The sequence below is a fragment of the Rana temporaria genome, chromosome 2 (genome assembly GCF_905171775.1).
Source record: "Rana temporaria chromosome 2, aRanTem1.1, whole genome shotgun sequence".
Classification (NCBI taxonomy): Eukaryota; Metazoa; Chordata; class Amphibia; order Anura; family Ranidae; genus Rana; species Rana temporaria.
This window is the reverse complement of record NC_053490.1, coordinates 239,956,146-239,976,469: the sequence shown is the minus strand read 5'-3', so window position 1 is coordinate 239,976,469 and position 20,324 is coordinate 239,956,146. Positions and strand designations below refer to the sequence as shown.

General features: G+C 43.3%; 1 protein-coding gene across 4 annotated transcripts in view; it reads left to right on the top strand.

Moving 5' to 3' along the window:
- The window catches only part of NF1 (neurofibromin 1), a 317,171-nt gene that overhangs the window by 64,020 nt on the left and 232,827 nt on the right, over positions 1–20,324 (top strand). For all 4 annotated transcript variants that reach the window (XM_040336668.1, XM_040336666.1, XM_040336665.1 and 1 more), the window contains exons 8-10: positions 2,863–3,020; positions 5,005–5,178; positions 8,296–8,424. In XM_040336668.1, coding sequence (XP_040192602.1) covers positions 2,863–3,020; positions 5,005–5,178; positions 8,296–8,424 — 461 coding nt within the window. The remainder of the gene's footprint in view (positions 1–2,862; positions 3,021–5,004; positions 5,179–8,295; positions 8,425–20,324) is intronic.

The following is a 20,324-nucleotide window of genomic DNA, read 5'->3' as shown; positions in this document are numbered from 1 at the left end:
GTTTACATGGTGTGTTCAATAAAAACATGGTAACATTTAATTCTTTGTGTTATTAGTTTAAGCAGACTGTGATTGTCTTCACAATGAGGGTTGAATGTTACATCTTGATTGGTGGCTTTACCTCCCTGTTCTAAGACACGGGCTGGAGGGGCGTGACACATCTTTTGACTGGCAGAAATCTGCCCACACCATGTTTCCACAAAATAATAAAGATTTTATTTCAAATATATATTTGTATGACAATTTAACCGCTTCCCGTCCGCTGTACGTCATATGACGTCCTGGATTTTGAGTGGGGATATTTGAATGCCTACAGCTGCAGGCATCATTCAGATATCATTATTTTCCGGTGGCGATTCCTTGCACCGCAAAAACAAGCAATCCATAGTGGCTGTTCAGCCCCTTGATTTTTTTTTTAGGCAGCGGGAGGACATGACTCCTGCTGCCCACCGGTTCTTCTTCCGGCTCCCCCTTGTGATTTTGGTGAGAAGGAATCAGCTGACGGTGGAAGTTAACTATGTAAAATGCATAGCTGAGAGGATTCTTTTTGTATTTAATTTTTTTTTTTAATCCCAGTCTTTCCAGACTATAGACCCCCACATCTCTCTGTAAAGAGGACCTGTCATGCCCTCCATTACATGGGATGTTTACATTCCTTGTAAAAGGAATAAAAGGATCAAAAAACACAACGTTTAAGCACCTCCATTCCTGTGCACACACAGAAGCAAACATATATGTACGTCGTACCCACAAAGGTAAACAACATCCAAACCACACATGAGGTATCGCCACAAACGTTAGTGAGAGCGCTACTTCTAGCACAAGATCTCCTCTCTAATTCTAAACGGGTATCCTGTAAAAATGTTTAAAGCATCACCTATGGAGATTTTTAAGTACTGAAGTTTGGCGCCATTCCACAAGTGCACAATTTTAAAGCATGACATGTTGGGTATCTATTTACTCGCTGTAACACCATTTACATAATGCAAAAAAAAATTGGGCTAACTTTTTTTTTGTTTAACCACTAGGGGCCTGCGCTATAGTCGAATGACGGCTACAGCGCGCACCCTAATTGCCGGGAGGACGTCAATAGATGTCCTCCCCTATGCGTGCACCCGAGTAAGTGGGCCCTTTACCACGTGATCAAATCAAAGCTCGGTAGTTGTTGTTTTCTCTCCTCTAGCTGACAGCGTGAGGAGAAAAAACTATCACCTGCTGCTGAGTGAGGGACATCGGTCCCCAGTGGAAGAGGCAATTCTGCCTCAGTGGACACAAGTACCGCCTGCCAGTGGCAATCAGTACCACCTATCAGTGCCCATCACTGTCACCAACAATTCCCACCAGTGGTACCAGTCAGTGCCACCTAGCAGTGCTGCCTATCAATGTCACCTACCAATGTCACCTACCAGTGTTGATCAGTCCCCCTCACTGCCGCCCATCACTGCCAATTCTCAGTGATCACCAGTGCCACCTCTAAGTGCCGCCTTATCGGTGCCCACCAGTTCCTATCAGTGTCGCCTCATCAGCGTACATCAGTGAAGGAGAATAATTACCCGTTTGCTAAATTTTATAACAAAATAGACCGTTTTGTATTTTTTTTTTTAAAAGAGGTAATCAAATACCAAAATTTACAAACATTTCATTTGGGTACAGTGTAGCATGGCTGCGCAATGGTCGTTCAAAGAGTGAGAGCGCTGAAAATTGGTCTGGGCAGGAGGGGGGTTTAAGTGCCCAGTAAGCAAGTGGTTAACCACTTCAATACAGGGCACTTTCACACCTTCCTGCCCAGGCCAATTTTCGGCTTTCAGCGCTGTCGCCATTTAAATGATTGTGCGGTCATGCTACACTGTACTCAAACTACATTTTTATCATTTTGTTCCCACAAAAACAGATTTCTTTTTGTGGTATGCCACCCTGAGGGGGGAGGGGACGAGCAGGAGTGTCAAGACGCCCATTAACACACAGCTCCTTTCTCTATCCGAAAAGTAGAGTGTCCTGACACTCCTGCTTGCCCCCTCCCTCCTCAAGAGGCTTTCTCCACACCAGGGAGAAAGCCTTGCATTACTTTGTGTAGTTACAGACAGAAGAACAGGAAGTGAGGATGTCTTAGAAGAAATAAGGACATTTAAAAGCAAAATCGAAGGATGAGGCAAGTGAAGGCGGACTGCACTAAGGTAAAGGAAGCTACATAGGGATTTTTTTTTTTTTTAACCTTTAAAACCCCTTTAAGAGCGTTCACATGGCTTCTCAGAATCACTGCAGTATTCTGTCACGTTGTGGATCCCAAACAATTCAAAGAACGTCTTTTGTTAGTAACAAAATTTCTTCATCCAGCATTGTTGTATATGACTTCTTATCAAATGAAGCCCACAGACTTTGGAACTTCTGAAAAATCTGGATGTCAGGGCCACTTGATGGTATACCACAACAATCCTCAAACACTCCTTTCAATATTAGTTCATGGATGTGATGACTGCAAGCCAACCACAACAATGTTTGTCTGATTTCCCTTTTCAATTCTGGTACATGCCCCTTGGATCAGTCCTATATTAGATGCTGTAGTATCAAAAGCTATACCGATTATGTTGTCACGTAGCCCAAATTGGGCCACTTCCCGAATAACTACTTCAGCCATCTGCTCACTAGTGCCTTTCAGGGCAACGGGTACGTCAAGCAAATGCTCAAAATCTTAGCCTCCTAATCGCTAGCATGAGATCTGGAGCCTCAGAAGATGGCCCACTTAACCAGTAAGGCTTCATATGTGTGTGTGCTCGTCATCAAAGGGTTAATGTAAAAAATAAGGAACAGTCTACAAAATACTTTTTATCTCAGCATCAGGTTTGTTTTTTTGTTCTTTTCCAGATTGTGCAGAGAAATTGTTTGACCTTGTGGACAGTTTTGCTGAAAGCAACAAGAGAAAAGTAGCAGTTTGGCCCCTGCAAATAATTTTACTTGTTCTGTGCCCGGAAATTATCCAGGACATTTCTAAGGACTCGGTAGAAGAAAGCAAACTGAACAAGGTGAGCAAGACTGGAGAATAATTTGTATGATTTCATGTTCATTCCTTATAGATGGCCAACTCCTATAATATTGATCATTGGTTCCAAATTGCTGCATTAGGGAACAGACACAAAAGGATACACAGCATCTTTTCAAATCAATGTTCAGTTTATTTGGCAGAATTAAGGTGTGTTTGCACTTTTATGTATTAAAAATAAAAAAAACACAATTGTAATATTTAATGTGATGCCTACATAAGGTAGCAAGGGGTGCTACATAGGCAGGCTAATTTCTTATCAGGACTCGAAAAAATGCAAATACATAATCAAAACATTTAGTGTCATGTGCACAATGAGTTTAGTGTGCAATACATGGGTAAAGCATTACAAATGGAATACAGTTCTATACATAATTTACAATTTCCTTTGCAGAATACACTGATCAGCCCCAAAATTCACTGATCAGCTCTTGCAGAAGTGTTGTAATGCATGTCTTCCATGGTCATTCTTGCTAGGGGAGATTAGAGAACGCCTGTTCACGGGTCTCCCTCCCCTCTACCCAGCGACACCTGCCAAAGGGGAGGGTTGCCAAGATGATTCTCCTTTTAATGCCTCTCCCAGCAGAACAGACTCACATTTTTCTCCCTCCACAACTTGCTTTCTACATAATAGGATGTGTTTTCCTGTTCCTTGGGATTTTAAGTCTTATCTCTCTCTCCTAGGGTTATACAAGTAAACTGCAAGTAGACAAATGTTAATGCATTGTTTTACCTGTAATAAGTTATTTTGCAGTGAAAGCTAAATATCACATGTCTGCTTGCCCTCAAAATCCAAGCAAAGGAAGGACTAGAAAGTGGATGCAATGAATCTAGTTTTTCAAAGAAACGTATTTATGATAACAGAAGATGACCAAATAAGTACAAGAAAATATTGTCTGTAAACAAAATAACTGACTTTCTGTACTTTGGAAGTACGTTATTGTACTGCCTTTCTGTGTGGGTGGGGATGAACAGTATGCAATTGCTTAGATAGCTTGGCTCTTTTTGAAACGTGTCATATCTTGTAATGCCCAGTATTATATTTATAGTATTTGAAATTTTCTGTATACAGTTTTGATTTTATGATTATAAGATACATTTGCCTTTTTAAAAAAGATTTCGTGAATTAATTGATGACTACCACAGACTGATAGTGTAGAGTTGTTCTGATTCTATGCAAAGGGTGGAAAAAACCCACAGTAATATATATAAAAAAAATCAAATTCAGCAGAGTTGATGGGCTGAATTGAAAACCGATCCAAATGACTTGAGTCCCAAATCGAACAGATGCTGATCCAAAGGTGTGTGGACACTTTTTAGTAAGGAGACACTACCGTTCCCAAAAGCAATAAATAGCTGCTTACCAGACCCACATAGGTCAAAAGTGTGTGTGCTGATCCACAGCTAAGGGATGCATTTCTCCGTCTACCAAATCGCGGAGATTTACGATGGGACAACCGCTCCCAGCAGACACGAATTGATGAGTAAGCATGGACACATCTGCAGCTGATAAAATGGATTCCTCTATACCTTTTAAGGGCTCAAGTGGATCCCCGGTTAATAGCTCATGATGAATGATAAAAAAAAATTGTAGGAAGACAAATAGTGCAGTATCCTTATTGATAAAAAAAAATCTATTTAAAAGGTACATAAAAAATAAATAAAAAATAAACGTTACAGCAAAAAAATAGTGGCAACCCTGCCTGCTTTGCGGACCGTGCTCGCTGATGTTACAACTGGCTCCTTCCAACGTGTTTCCCCCTAAGGAGTTATCAACTGAGATTGGGGATTACTACCACACACTCCCAATAGAAATGAGCCACAAGCTTAATTTTGGTGAGGTTATGGTCATTGTCCTGTTTTAAGTTTGGCAAAAACAATAATTGTGCATCAAGACTAATGTAATTATGTAAGAACCACATACTTGTGTACAGTTTGTTTGATCATACAAATCTTATTTGTTTTAGAAATTGTTTCTTGAAAGCCTCAGGAAAGCCCTAACTGGCCATGGAGTAGGGAAACCACTTACAGAGAGTGCTGCAATTGCTTGTGTTAAGTTGTGTAAAGCGTCCACATATGTCAACTGGGAAGATAATTCTGTCATATTCCATCTGGTTCAGTCATTAGTCATCGACTTAAAGGTGAGCACAGGCATATATTTGTGCTTTTTTCTTTAGCTTCTGCATTTTTGTAACAATCTTCGAAGTATATTAGTATAAGCCTTTTGCGCCCCGGTTCACTCTACCGACTGGTCATGTGACTTGAGTGTTCAAAATCGCATGACAAGTAGCACCCCATTAACGGCAATGGAACCGTTTTCTCAAGTCACTCTAACTTAGAAAAAGGTTCCTGCACTACTTTGGGTGGCTTAGACATGATTTGCATTGACTTCTGTTAAAGTCATAGGCAAGCCGCCATAAGGTTGCGCAAGGATGTTTGATTTACAGTCACGGTAGTGTGCGCAAGGGCTGATGGATTATTGCATTCTGTATCGTTACTTTTCATTCGTCTTTGGGGTTTGAGATGAGTAATCTTACAAGTCCAGGGCTATTTTCTTATCAAATTCTTTCCCCTGTGTCATATTTCATTCATTTTGGCTATGGTATTGTTTGAAGCAAGGCCAATTAGTAATGGCCCTGGAAGGGAGATGGTGTGCAAATTGTACCTGCCAAATATGTGTGGTTGAATCTCTTATGACCATGGGAAATATGTTTGAATATGTGGCTGCACACTTGACAATACAGTATGCCGTATTACATGGAAATATGTAGTTGAGTATTATGTTCTTATTTTTAATCTGTTCCTGGCACGGGATCCTGCAGCTTCAGCTCCTGCTTCAATTTGTAGCCGATACATGGAAGAGGGCACGCTCCCTTACACAGATGAGCTGGAGCTGCAGGATCAATTGACCTAACTTCAGCAGATAAAAGAATGGGTAAGCACACAGATCTTATACAGTGTAGGCAGGATAGCTAGGAGGAGAGGAAAAGTAACATTAAGAGGAGCTATAGTTTGGCTTTTTACCACTTTTTCAAGTGGAACCTTACCCTTAATAACCTGATTAACAATGTTAAACAAGGAACATACGTTCCACATTAACCACTTCCGATCTGGGCCAATTCTGACATTCCTTTCGTAAAAAAAAATCATATATTTTTTTTCCGGAACTACTTGGAACCCCCTAACATTATATATTGTTAAGCAGAGGCCCTAGAGAATAAAATGTCCCAGTATTTGCTCAACAGTTTTTCAAACTTATTATTTGGAAAAATGCACTTTAATGAAAATGCACAAAAACACAATATAATCAATTTGGTAAAATGACGTTATGCCAAGTAAATATATACGAAACAACAACCAGCTTTAAAACTGCGTCAGCCCTTGGAACAACGCCAAATTGCGGTACCTAAAAATCTCCATAGGCAACGTTGAACGCCTTTTCAAATTACCAATTTAGAGTTGCACAGGGTCTGGTGACAAAATAATTGCTCAATTGGCGGTTTGCGGCGTTTGTATTTGAACACAGGGTAACAGGGGACACTTTTTCTATTGCAAGGGATGAACATCCCTTGTAATAGCATGGGACCGTGACAGGTCCTCTTTATAGATGGGATTTGGATTCTTATAGACACCAGATCTCTCCTCTGTCCTCCAGTGCAGCTGATGAGACACAGATGGGCTGCTTTACTGGTAGCTAACTGCCAGGTAAACAAACCCGACACAGGAAGTGACAAAATCCTTGTTGGTTCCTGTTTTTCATGTCCCACAATGGGAGACTCAACATTTGTTCCTCCCACTGTGTGCCCAGAGCTGGATGCCACCAGTCACATCCTTACTGGGCTCCCCCATCGCACCCGGTAAAAGTAATCTAGCAGCTATTTGGCTGCTAGGAATACATTTATTTTGTAGGAAATCACAGCCCAACAAAATGATCTTGATCATTGCTGCAACGATAACCGTGATCATATAATGTTCCTGCAGTTTAGTTTTTAAACTAGTTTCATGTTTCAGTGAAGTACAGAGACACAGAACAAAAACAAACACAGGGCAGTGTTTGTTTTTAAAATGAATCCGATTGGTTCTGAGGAGTTTTAGACACAGTAATCACACCTTCTTGATCATGGACCACAGTGAGAAGCTCGTATGAGTTTTTTCATAAGGAGCCAGACAAGCAGAAAGTGTGGAGATCAGAGAAGGATTACAGCTACTTCAAAGCAAAAACGAACAATGAGGACATGAAACCAGGACTGCAGTAAGGTAAAGGAAGCTATTTAGCTAAAAAAAATCCTTTAGTTACCCTTTAAATTAATTTAGACCAATATGTATTCTGCTACATATTTTTGGTAAAAAACAAAACAAAAAAAATAAGCATATATTGATTGCTTTGCACAAAAGTTTTAGCATCTACAAAATAGGGGATAGATTTATGGCTTTTTTTTTTCCTTTTTAACTAGTAATGGCAGTGACCAGCGATTTTTAGCGGGTTTGCGGCGGACAGATTAGACACCTAGCTGATGTTTTTTTGGGAGCCAGTGACATTTATATAGTAATCAGTGCTAAATATGCAGCGACACAGTATACCGGTAAATGACACTGGCAGGGAAGGGGTGGACATCAGCGCCAATGTGTTTTTCGAACTGTGAGGGGGGTGGGCTTACTGCATGGACTCACTGATCTGTGTTCCTGATTAGCAGGAACACTAGATCAGTGTCCATGCTTGACAGCACGGTGGTCTGCTTGTATACATCGGCAGACCGCCATCCTGTCTCTGTGGGGAGCAATCGCGGTTGGCCGGCAGACATCGCCGGCCCGCTGAATCGCTCCTCCTGTGACCAATCGGCGTGCGATCATGGCCCCCAGTGGCCATTGACAAAATCCAGTTCAGATACGTGATTTTGCACAATAGAGCGGCCTTGCCGCAGTATATGTACGGCAGGCGGTAGGTGGTTAAAGATTTTTATAGCTCTTCTTTGTGTATGGTTTTGTATGTGCTACTGGGTACTGCACACACTCTGGTGTGTAAACCGATAGATCGTTTAGCCTCTCATCCCTAAATATAAACATATTTAGGGATGAGAGGCTAAACGATTTTTTTTTTTCATTGGTATTGAAGCTGTCTTTTTGATATTTTTGAACTGTTTGTATGTTTTTTGTTTTGTCTAATACATATTTAATAGCAATAATATAAAACAAAAAAAACAAATGTAAAAACAGAAGTGTTAGACTGCCTAAGTGACCTAGAAGTTTTCTGTCTACAGAACTTGCTCTTCAATCCCAGCAAGCCTTTCTCAAGAGGAGCCACAAATCAGAATGCAGATGTAGACCTTATGATTGACTGCCTAGTTTCATGCTTTAGGATCAACCCTCAGAACAATCAGCATTTCAAAGTATGTTTACACTTATGTTTTTTTGGGTGTTATTATTGATATGTTACCTTCCCTATTCAATTTTCTCCATGATGTCCTTTACTTGCTCAACAATTACATTTCTCCTAAAGCAGAGTTCCGCCAATTTTTTTTAAGTCGGCAGCTACAAATACTGCAGCTGCTGCCTTTTAATATATGGACACTTACTGTCCTGGGCGCTTGTGATATCTGCACCCGAAGCCAATCTTTTCCTCGGCTCTCGGGTGGAGGCGCCACCATCTTCGGCAAGGGAATGAGGAAGTGAAGCCTTGCTGCTTCCTAGCCTGGTTCTCTACTGTGCATGCGTGAGTCGCGCTGAGCGATCCCTGCTGTCTTCTGGGAAGACAGCAGGGGTGACGGAGTAGGCGGCGGACATGGCGTAGGTCACTGCGGTAATCTATGCCCGGAAGTGGGAGCAAATACCTGGATTACACAGGTTTCTGCTCTGCCCCCCCCCCCCCCCAAGTTGCCAAATGTGAGACCGGAGGGGGGATTCCAAAAAACAGAAGTTCCATTTTTGGGTGGAACTCCGCTTTAACTGCACTGTGGCAACAGACTGCAAAATACTATGGATTGAAGGCAAGTGCTCGTAATTGCATTTTTTTTCTTCATTGTACCACACAAGCTGGGGGTGAAATGACATTAACTGTAATGTCCTTGGAATAGTCTTTGTTTTAAATATAAGTTGGAGAAAGCAGTGCAGTCAATCCTAATAAACCAAGTTATCGAATGTTGTTCACCCAAGGAGAACAGCTGGGTTCATTTAAGATGCTTGCACAGTATACCAACATTAATGCACAGAAAAAAAGCCACCACATTCATCACATGTCCCTTAGCATAATTTAAGGTCTAAAGCCCTGGTGCCCAACCTGCAGTCTGAGAGTTTCATGCAGCCCTTTGATATATGATGTGCAGCCCTCAGGCCCCAGCTTTCTGTAGTGGGAGCATTGATTAGGGTAATGGTATTGATCTCTATTACCATTATGCAACATGTTCCCTGTTTTGTATGGTCCCTAGCATGTCCACACGCTGCCCCTCATTTCCTCTGTTAGGTCTGCAGTTTGACAGTCTTCTCAAGCATTTATGTATTGAAAATTATGTGCAGCCCTTTGGGGATGTCAAGGGCTGCATTTGAGGCCCCCATTAGCTGACAACTAGGGCCGAAACAACTAATCGATTATGAAATTAATCGATTACAATTTTCATAATCGAATAATCGGCCAGTAACATAATGGGGTTAAAAAAAAAAAAATTGGCCCTTTATAGTACAAAAAAGCAAATCGCTAATGTAAATATTACTTTCAATGTCCCACAGTAAAAAAAATGAACCATTTACAGTAGTGATTATTTGCTCTTTTTGTACTTATTTTTGTTTTTTTAACCCCATTATGTTACTAAACCTCTCAGGCCTGGGTCACACCTGTGTGTGTTTTTTGGTGCTTTTTGCAGAAACTCACTACAGTTAATTTACATGTTTTCCTATGGGACACGTTCACATACATGATTTTTTTTCAGCTGCTGCGTATTTGGAAAGGGCAAGGACTTAACGCAAAATGGTGCTTTTTTTGTTCAATATACTTCAATGGAGAAGCTGCAGAAAAGCATTTAATGTGTTTTTGCAGCAATTAGTGTTTTTTGTAATCTGCCCAACAACAAATTGGCCCAAAATTTTGTTTAAAATAATTTTTTTTTTTTAAAGGCTATTATCCAATTAATCGAAACAATCGGCCAACTAATCGATTATGAAAATAATTGTTAATCTTGAACACATAAAGCACATTTAAAATATCGTTGTTAAATGGATCTACAAATGTGATCATGAAAAATAAAATGAATTAAAAGGAACATGTAAACAAGCGTCCACAAGTGAAGAAACTGAACGTGTGATTAGTCCAGACAACTAGAATAATCATCATGACATCTTCATGACATCCTCATGGCATCAAAAGTGGAGACAGATGTAAGGCGAATACAAGCATAATATCCCCCGCCAACTGTATAGAGGCTTACTGGAATGCTTGGACGCAAAAGGACATATGCCTGATGAGTCGACAAGGCTTGTGATGAAATTACACTAATGGATAAGGGCATCTGCATAGGCAACCTCTGGCTTGTAAGTAGGGTGATCCCACAATCCCTCAGATGGTTCGCAATGACAGTAACCATTGAGGTGGACAATCTCAGGACGAGGTGGATCAGATTTCTCCCATAGTCATATAAGGTTGTCAAGAATAGAGTGCTACATATAGTGTAATTCCATTTTGTAAAGAGTACTATTTTAAAATGCTTTTATGCTTTTGGTATAAATGTCGCAATGGCATCAGCGTGGCTCGTTTCGATGCGTTTCGTCTAACAAGACATTTGGGTTGCCAGCCTGTTGCAGTCATTGCGTTTAAATAGATGGTTTGACCCCAATAACGAGATAGACCCGTGAAGTGTCCTCAATGCCAAATGTACATTGCCACAATCACTTCCTTACTGAACAAGATGGCGCCAGGGGTGTGCGATTCAAGCCTCGCTCTGGAAAGTGAATCATTGCATGCGGCAACGGTGCCATCTAACTGGCACACTATTGAAAATGTATGCCAAGCCTCGTCCGATGCTGAGCATGCGAGTTAAGCCTCAGTCTCAAAAATGCAGTATCCACTGAATGGAACAGCACTGGTTTGACCCCAATAACAAGATACAGACCAGTGATGTGTCGTTAATGGCAAATGCACATTGCCACAGGGGCATGCGATTTCAAGCTTCGCTCTGGAAAGTGAATCATTGCATGCGGCAACGGAGCGATCTAACATCACAATATTGAAAATATATACCAAGCCTCGTTGTCAGATGCTGAGCGTGCGAGTCAAGACTCATTCTCAAACACTCGGTATCCACCGAATGGGACAGCGCTGACTTATGCAGGTCTAACCTCGCTTCCAACAGCGAGTTTCAGATAACCCATCGCCGCAGTATAACAAACGGTATAGATAACCATAGGTCTAGCCTCCGCTTTGATACGGTGGCAAAGGCAAACCTGTGTCTGCAACATCATTGGCTAAAGGTCTGTTGACTGTTATTGAGACAGTGACACCCTGTTGTCTTATTAAGGAAAATTAGAAAAATGGAATAAGAATATAAATTTATGTTTAAAATATTAGATTTATGACGGTCACAACCAGGCTGACACTAATGGGGTCAAAAAATGAGAAACCTTATACAAAGTATGATGCATTTTATAAAATCATACATAATAAAATAAGTTAAAAATTGAAACCCAGACATTCCAAACATGTATTGGTTGGTAATAAAAATGAAGCCATATTTAATTAAGGTGGTAATGTCCCACTCCACATTCATACCGAGTGGGACTGTAATTCGTAGATCCAGAAGGTTATGAGGCATAAAACTCCTAGTCGTAGCTCCACCCCTCCCATGGAGGAATGCATCTGTCAATGACTAAAAATTCTGTACCCTTTTGGATCTCGATTATGGCACTGACAATGGTGTCGCCACTCTTGATTTTGGCTATGTGTTTATTAACTCTAGGGGTGAATGAAGTGGTAGTTTGCCAAAAGGGCAAGTTATTAGATATACAACATGTTTAGTGGCACGTGCAGAAATGCTTAATGGGATACACGCGATTGATAATGGTAGATCTAAACTACTCAGTTTTATGTCTACCCCGTGTTATGTTGACAAACGCCACACTTTTTACATGAGTGATAGCCTACCAAGTTATGAGAAAAGTCTCAAACTGGTGGATTGATACTGTGGGCAACTTTGCTCTGCAGGGAGGGTACACCACTGTAAATTACTTTAGCCTGATTGGGTAGCAGAGTGCCCAAAATCCGGTCACTTTTTAGTATATTCCAATGTTTGGTAATAATGGATCTAATTTTGTGTTGGACAGAGAAAGATGTTAACATTGACCACTGGACTTGACCTGGAGGACACCCTATCGTGAGTGGCATGGATTGTCACTTCACCTATAGGTCATTATATCGATTTTTTTTTTTTTTTTTTTTTTTTTCTCTTCAACCTTTGGTTAGACAGACACCCTCGTACCTCAAAGACACTAGGGATACTATTGGACTGTTAGAGGGTCTAAATTTTACAGGGATGGCTACATTATGGCTACCGCCTCCCTATATACCCCAACAGGTGGGAATTGAGGCAGTTTAACATTTTAAGTCATGACCATTCACTTACCGAACTCCAGAATGGTAACATTGAGCTACTCGAGTTTGCTACTAAGCCTAGCTATTTCTGGTTTGATAATCGTTTTTTCCTTCAACAGAAAGGCGATGGACGCTAAATTTGCCCCAAAGCCTCGCTAATTTATTTATGGCAAAGTGGGAGGAGGTAGTCTTTGCCCAAGACAGGCCAGGCATGTAGACAGCCTCCTCTTATGGGATGGCAGTTCAGAGTCTTTAGACCAATTCTTCACTCTTCTGAATAGGAATGATGGGGGTATCTCTGTCCTATAAATCTAGTCAAAATAAAATCTATTTCTTAGATCTTGACATTAAAATCCGTGCATGTCAGTTTAAATTTAAAACCTATTTGAAACCCACTTACTCTAACGGCTTTATCCTTTTGGATAGTTGCCACCATAGATCATGGCTTCACACAAATTGTACCGATACTTGGTCAAAACATAAGCCATGACTCTTAGGCTCCTTTACACTGGGGCGGGAGCCGCGGTGGAGGTATAGCGTCGCTAAAAATAGCGGCGCTATACCGTCGGATTTGCCGCGGGATTTGGCCGCTAGCGGTGCGGTATTAACCCCCGCTAGCGGCCGATAAAGGGTTAATATCGCCCGCAATGCGCCTCTGCAGAGGCGCATTGCGGGCGGTATTGCCGCAGTTTCCCATTGTTTTTAAATGGGAAGGAGCGGTATACACGCCACTCCTCTCACCGCTCCAAAGATGCTGCATGCAGGAGATTTTTTCTCTCCCGCCAGCGCATCGCCTCAGTGTGAAAGTCCTCCGGATTTCACATTGAGTATGCAGTGCAGGAGTTTTTCAGGCGGTATAGCAGCGCTATTTTTAGCGCTGTACCACCTGAAAAACTCCTCAGTGTGAAAGGGGTCTTAGAGGTTTCTCGACAAGGATTATGACCGAGCCGAAGTCGACTTGGAGTTGCATAATATTTTAGGAGTTGATGGGTGTTCATTGCTGGTCGATTTAAACCTCAACGAGACTCAAAATTTAAGCGATCAATGTTGACATCATTATCTGTCCAGCACAGACAAATTCAATCCATTATTAACAAACCTTGGAATATACAAAGAAGTGACCGGATTTTGGGCACTCTGCTACCCGATCAGGCTAAAGTAATTTACAGGGGTGCACCCTCTCTACAGAGCAAAGTTGCCCCAATATCATCAATCTACCAGTTGTAGACTTTTTTTTTAATAACTTGATGGGCTATTACCAATGTAAAAAGTGCGGCGTTTGTCAAAATTACACATGGGGTAGTCCTAAAACTATGGAGTTTAGGTCTACCATTACCAATCGCGTGTATCCCATTAAGCATTTCTGCACATGTGCCACTAAACATGTTGTATATCTAATAACCTGCCCTTGCAGCAAACCGTATGTAGCCCGAATCAACCGTTGATTCACCACTAGAGTTGATTAAGACATCGCCATAATCAAGAGTGACGACACTAAACATTGTGCGCCTAAACATTATCGTCTGTGCCACAATTGAGATCCAAAGGGTACAGAATTTTTTGTCATTGACAGATGCGTTTCTCCATGGAGGGGTGGAGCTACGACTAGAGGCGTTTCATGCCTCAACCTTCTGGATCTATGAATTAGTCTCACTCCCCACTCAGTATGAATGTGGAGTGGGACATTAACCACTTTATTTTTATTACCAACCAATACATGTTTGGAATGTCTGGGTTTACATTTTATTATGTATGGTTTTTATAACATGTATCATACCTCAAGGTGTCATCATTTTTGTTGACCCCATTCAGGTGTCTGCCTCGTTGTGACTGTCAAATTTAATACGTGCAATGATTCACTTTCCAGAGCGAGGCTTGAATCGCACACCCCTGCGGCAATGAGCATTTGGCATTGAGGATACATCACTGGTCTGTATCTCGTTATTGGGGTCAAGCCATCTATTTAAACACAATGAATGCAGTGGGCTGGCACCCTAGATGTCGTCTTGTTAGACGAAACGCATCAAAACGAGCCCCGTTGATGTCATTGTGTCATTTGTAGCAAAATCGCCTTTAGATCTTCTCAAATGTGAGTGTTCCTTATTTTAATAAAATACTCTTTTTACTAAATTGAATTACACTATGGCACTCTGTTGCCTCCTTAAATGACACTATGGGAGAAATTTGATCCACCGTTATGAGATTTTCCACACGTGTTCGTCAGCAGGTTACAGCCAACGATTTGGGCTGTATACCTGCTGATCGACTGTGGCCATACGCCACACAGATGTGTGTTTGTAAACACAACACCCACATTCTGGCTGGATTTCTCCCTGCTATCAGTTACCATTCAGAACTGAAAGCAAGGAAAGACTCAGCCAGATCTGTAGGTAAATGCAGCATGCATACACTTGTTAGGCAAACAGTTAACCCCTTGACTGCCCTCCTGATCACTCCCGTCATCCAGCCTGTGTCAGCAGTACTGTAATATAACTAATCCCTGTATTGGTGTCACTAGTGACATCAGTGTCAGTCAGTCAAACCCCCCCCCCCCCCCCCAGCCAGTATCTTTTAATACCTGATTGCCTGCCAAACGGTCATTCACACTATAAGCTTCTGATCACCACCATGAATAGTATAGTCTCTGTACTGATCAGTATCTTGATTAAGGATGAGCTCCAGCGTGTTTGCATAGCACACGTGCAGAGCCCGCCAGGAAGTCTGTACAGCGCTGCGCTAATCACAGCCAGGGAGACATTGTCCCGATGCTCGGCTGCAGAGATCTTGATCACAGTCAGAACTATACTATACCATTTTTTGGGAGGTTTTTCAATTACATTGAAAACTCCCGTTGGCGGTCATTTTGTCATAGCTGCGCTATGGCACAGCTTACATTGTGGTCGGCCATTTTCCTGTGGCCGCGTTCTGACCGCTTGAGTGGCCATCTTGGAGTAGTCTTGACCCCTAGTGCTGTATACAACTCACGGAGTGAGCATTTTGCACCTGACAGTGGAGGAGCACAGACTCTCTCCCGAAGTTATTAGGCTAGCGGACCAGCTGGTCCAGGGCCTCATCTAGGTCTGTGATGCTTCATTGAATGCTGTGCCCTTGTTATCCAGGGCTTCTGTTTCAGAATGGTTTTATGCACACGGTGGTGTAGTGGTTAACTCCATTACTTGGCAGCAAGAGAGTCATTGGTTCGAATCCGGACACTGCCGCCAATCTGCCTGGAGCTTGCATTGTCGCTCCCTGTGTCTGCGTGGGTTTTCTCCGGGTACTCCGGTTTCCTCCAAAGGCATGTGTGCATACACCTACATAATATACATGCACACTATGTGTGTGTATTATTTAGGGGCAACACTCCCAGGCCGTCAAAGGCCCAGTTGGGGGACTAATCCGTCCCTGGGTGCGCAAGCCGATCACACCGGCACCCAAATCCTGCCAATGTATGTAGCCTTCCCTCCCTGTCTCTAGGTGGGAGGGGCGGCTTGCAGGTTCACAATTAGGTGAAACCTCCCTGCTCTACGACCAGTGGGTCTGCGAGGTGGTCTCTTTGGCGTACTAGATACGGTTTCCTCCTATCCACAGAACAAAGTTCTTTCCTCGTGTCTTCCTCTCCCGACCTGTCGGTCTGCCTTGGGCAGTGTGGCATTTGCTAAGCTGCGGGGTAATTTTACCTTTCCTGCAGGACGAGAGGTTTGGGGTTTTCTATGGGCCTCAGGCCCTAAATACCTTTGTGAACGTCGGGTAGTCCCGCATGAAATCCATTTGTTCGGTAGTAGCTGCGCTCCATCCGGGGGACGTCCTGGCGTCCTCGAACATTAGGGACGCATGCATGCATGTCCCGTTTTGCGCATGTCAGTGTTTTTTCTGTGCTTCGTGATGAGAGAGGGTCTCTGTCAGCCCGTGGCCCTCCCTTTTGATCTGGCGTCGGCACCATGGGTTTTCAGCTAGGAACTCGCACTTATCCTAACTTTGTTAAGAAAGCGAGGCTTTGCCTCATTCGCTACTTGGACGACTTTCTTCTGAGAGCAGCTTCTGTCTCCGACCTAGTGGATGTGTTATTCCCATTCAGACCCTCCGAAGATTCGGGTGGGTGTTAAACGTTTAGGCCAGAAGGTGTAGCTCAGTGGCAGCAAGCCTGCCCTCCATGTGTGCGACCCAGGGTTCAAATCCTGGGCATGCTAGATTCCGACTCAGCGTTGGAGTATCTAGTGTTGATCCAGACTCCTCGGTGGCTCAACACTAGAGGTATTGGCATCACGCAATCGGTCTTCTCTCCGGGCGCCTGCTGGTTCGGGGCCTGTGGGTAGCCTCCTTCAAGGCGGTATTGTGTGTCCAGTTCCACACTCTGGTTTTCCAGGGGAACTACTGTCCACGTGGTAAAAACCTCTTGTCTCTGAAATCATTGCGCCACCTAGTCAGTCTCTGAGTTGGTGACAGAGATCCCCGACTCTTCGGTCCGGGAAGTTGTTTCTTCCTTCCAGTGGTAGGTGTTTACGATGGATGCCAGCTCACGGGTTGTGAACCTGGGGGGTTCACAAAACTGGGGGGTCCAGTCAGCCCTGAGTCGCTGGACTTGCGTGGACCTACGGCCGCACCTCCCTGAATGTGTCTGGTCTCGGTAGCTACCCAGGGTCGGGCCTGGCTAGTGCCTGGATGGGAGACCGCCTGGGAATACCAGGTGCTGTCTACTGTTCATATTTTAGGCGATCAGGCTATTCTCCTTGTGGTCGACCGATCTGGTTTCAGCCGGACAACGCCACGGCCGTGGCTTCGGACTACCATAAGGTATACCGGCAGGCGGACTACTGCAGTCGCCAGATGCTGGACCAGGGCGACTGGTCTTTGTGCTTGGGGTATTTCGGCTCCCTTGCAGGAGGTGAGCCTCACAGGGCATGGATCTCCTGGCCGCTCGTCTCCGACGCAAGGGTGTCGAAGTTTGTGGCCAAGTCTAGTGATCTGGTACAGACGCGTCAGTCGCACTGGTGGCCCTGTGGGGTCTGTATCGGAGACTTTTTGCCGTTCCTCCATGGTAGTTGCTTCCTCGGCTGCTCCACAGAGTGGAGGCTGAGGAGATCTTGATTCTATTCGCTCCAGATTGACCTTGGCGTCCTTGGTATGCGTCGGTCTCGCAGGTGTGCGAGGCGGCGACTTGCTTGTCTGCTCACGCTTTTTCCAGAATTTACATGGTTGCTGTGAATGCATCTTATGATGCTTTTGCCGGCGGCTGTTTAAAGTTGCACCTCCTCCGTTGAGGAGCTCTGCTTGTTTTGGGGTTAAGTTAAAATTGGTTTTACTGATATATTTCCCACCCCTCGTTTTTGACACTGCTTGGGGACGTCCCACTTGTCAAGATTTAAGGAGCTGTGTCCGTCCATGGACGATAAAAGAAAATAGGATTTTTTGTACTCACCGTAAAATCCTTTTCTCTGAGTCCATGGACGGACACAGCACCCACCCCTCCTTTTTAGGTTTATACTTTTTGTTACGAACTGAGGCTGCAGGCTGCACTGAGGAGGGTTATGTCTGGAGGGACCGCCCCCTGGGCGGGGCTGTTCAACTCTGTTAATGTAACATGTATTCAATTATCTAACATGTTTCTGCCTAGTCCTCTCCTGTAAACAGGGAACATAACCCACTTAATTATAATAAATATATTGCGCTAAACCTGAAAAGAAATGTATGTGTAGGCAGCCAGCACAACAAGGAAAATTGTAAATGTGAATATAAAAATAAGTGTAGCGCCAAAATGGAAGACCCACCTGTAGAGTGGATCTACTAGGACAGGAAACCCTAGGGCAGTGTGTTCCTCCAAGTGGACCTCTTCCACTGAGGATGCACAGATTGACCACAACAGGGTGACCCGTAAGTGATAAAAATAAATTAAATAAATTTATCCACAATATCATCTACAGCCAGGTGTTCCAGATACTCCAATCAGCCAAAAAATGTTGTTCAATCAATCTCAGCAGTGAGGTAGAGAGGAAAAAAAAAAATCATAGTGTAAAAGTGTATAAAATATTTAATAAGATCACTCTCAAAAATCACATCAGTGACAAAAAAACTCCAAAAAGTCCAAATTTTTTTTTTTCCAAAATAAAATGCACACATAAAATTAGCAAGCACAGCAACTCCACCACCCTGGGTAGGTGGAGGGGAGTATTCTAGTATTGTGCAAAGATAGGGTAGGACCAGCGTACCCGACCGGTTTCGTCTGATAAAGACTTCAACAGGGGTGTGCAGCTGGACCCCCACCCCTCCCTGCACTTATATATCCTCAATAGCACCCACCTGTTTGAAATTTGCACTTACCCCACCGAAAGATGGCGGCATGCGTTCCAATCAGAGATGTTATCTACATGTTGCGTTCCAGGAACCCGGAAGTGCGGGGGCGGAATGCACATAGCCAGTCGTAATGACTGTAATAGTCATCCTGTACCCCGATGGGGATAATGTCTCCTCCTGTTGGCCCCACGTCCCTCCAATGAGGGAGGGGGCTCGAACGCTGTCCGTCCATCGCTGACGGGCGTTGTGACGTCATACGCACGCGCGTAACACCCAGTCGGGCGTCGTGACGTCACTCGCGCATTCCATAATGCGTTCCAAGCCTCATTTCAGACGCGTTGCGTGTATTTCAGTGCAAGCACAAACGTCACATACCAAAAACTCACGCCAGGGTCGTGCGCTTCATCGAACAGGACGATGCGTTCCACTGGGCTCATCGTACATTACAGGGGACACCATGCCAAAAAGCATTACAAATACAAGCGTACAGATGTCAATTGGAATATCCATGTACACTGTACTAGTATATATATACATAAGTTATGTATTAAAAATCCCTATTTTTCCCTCCTGTCGTAAAAACCATAGGCTATCCGGCCCAGGTAATACATATAAGTCATTGGGAAAACAGGAATATATTAGCCTGAAAAACTTAATTCTAACAAATGGGTGCTTCCTAAACCTAAAAAACACATATGAGTCATAAAACAAAAAGGAAGGCTAGAAGATGTCTATACACAATACAGTCTAAAACTGCACATTAGTCGCTGTTATCACAATTGTTTCTAATCATAAAAACTATGCTAGATTAATAAAGGCGTTCACGTCCCATTCGACGTTTAGGCCGTATGGTACGTAACTCTTTAATTCAGGGGTGCCCAAACTTTTTTCAAAGAGGGCCAGATTTCATGAAGTGAACATGCGTAAGGGCCGACCATTTTGCCGAACATTCTTTGAACCATTAAGATTTGGTCTAAGTGTCTTTGTCCGAGCAACTAATACACGGCCCAACAAGAATTCTCTTGCCTTTGTGGTTGTGTGTGGTGAAGAGATGAGCGTGGGTGTGTTATTTGAATATACCGTATTTTTCGGCGTATAACACGCACCTTCACTTTAGGAAGGAAGTTTCATGGGAAAAAAATGTAAATCAAGAACTGTGAAGCAATATAAGGGTCATTGCCCATGAATGCAGCCTAATCAGTGCCCATCTGCAGCCTCGCCATTGCCATGAATGCAGCCTCGCCATTGCCATTAATGCAGCCTCGCCATTGCTATAATGCAGCCTGATCGATGCCCATCTGCAGCCTTTGAGGGCTGGACGAGCGCCAACAGATTACATAAAGGAGAATCTCTTGTTTACACAGCAGCCTCTTTAATACAATGTACTGCCTCCTATGATAGACAGACCAGTCGTCCAATGGCAGCCCA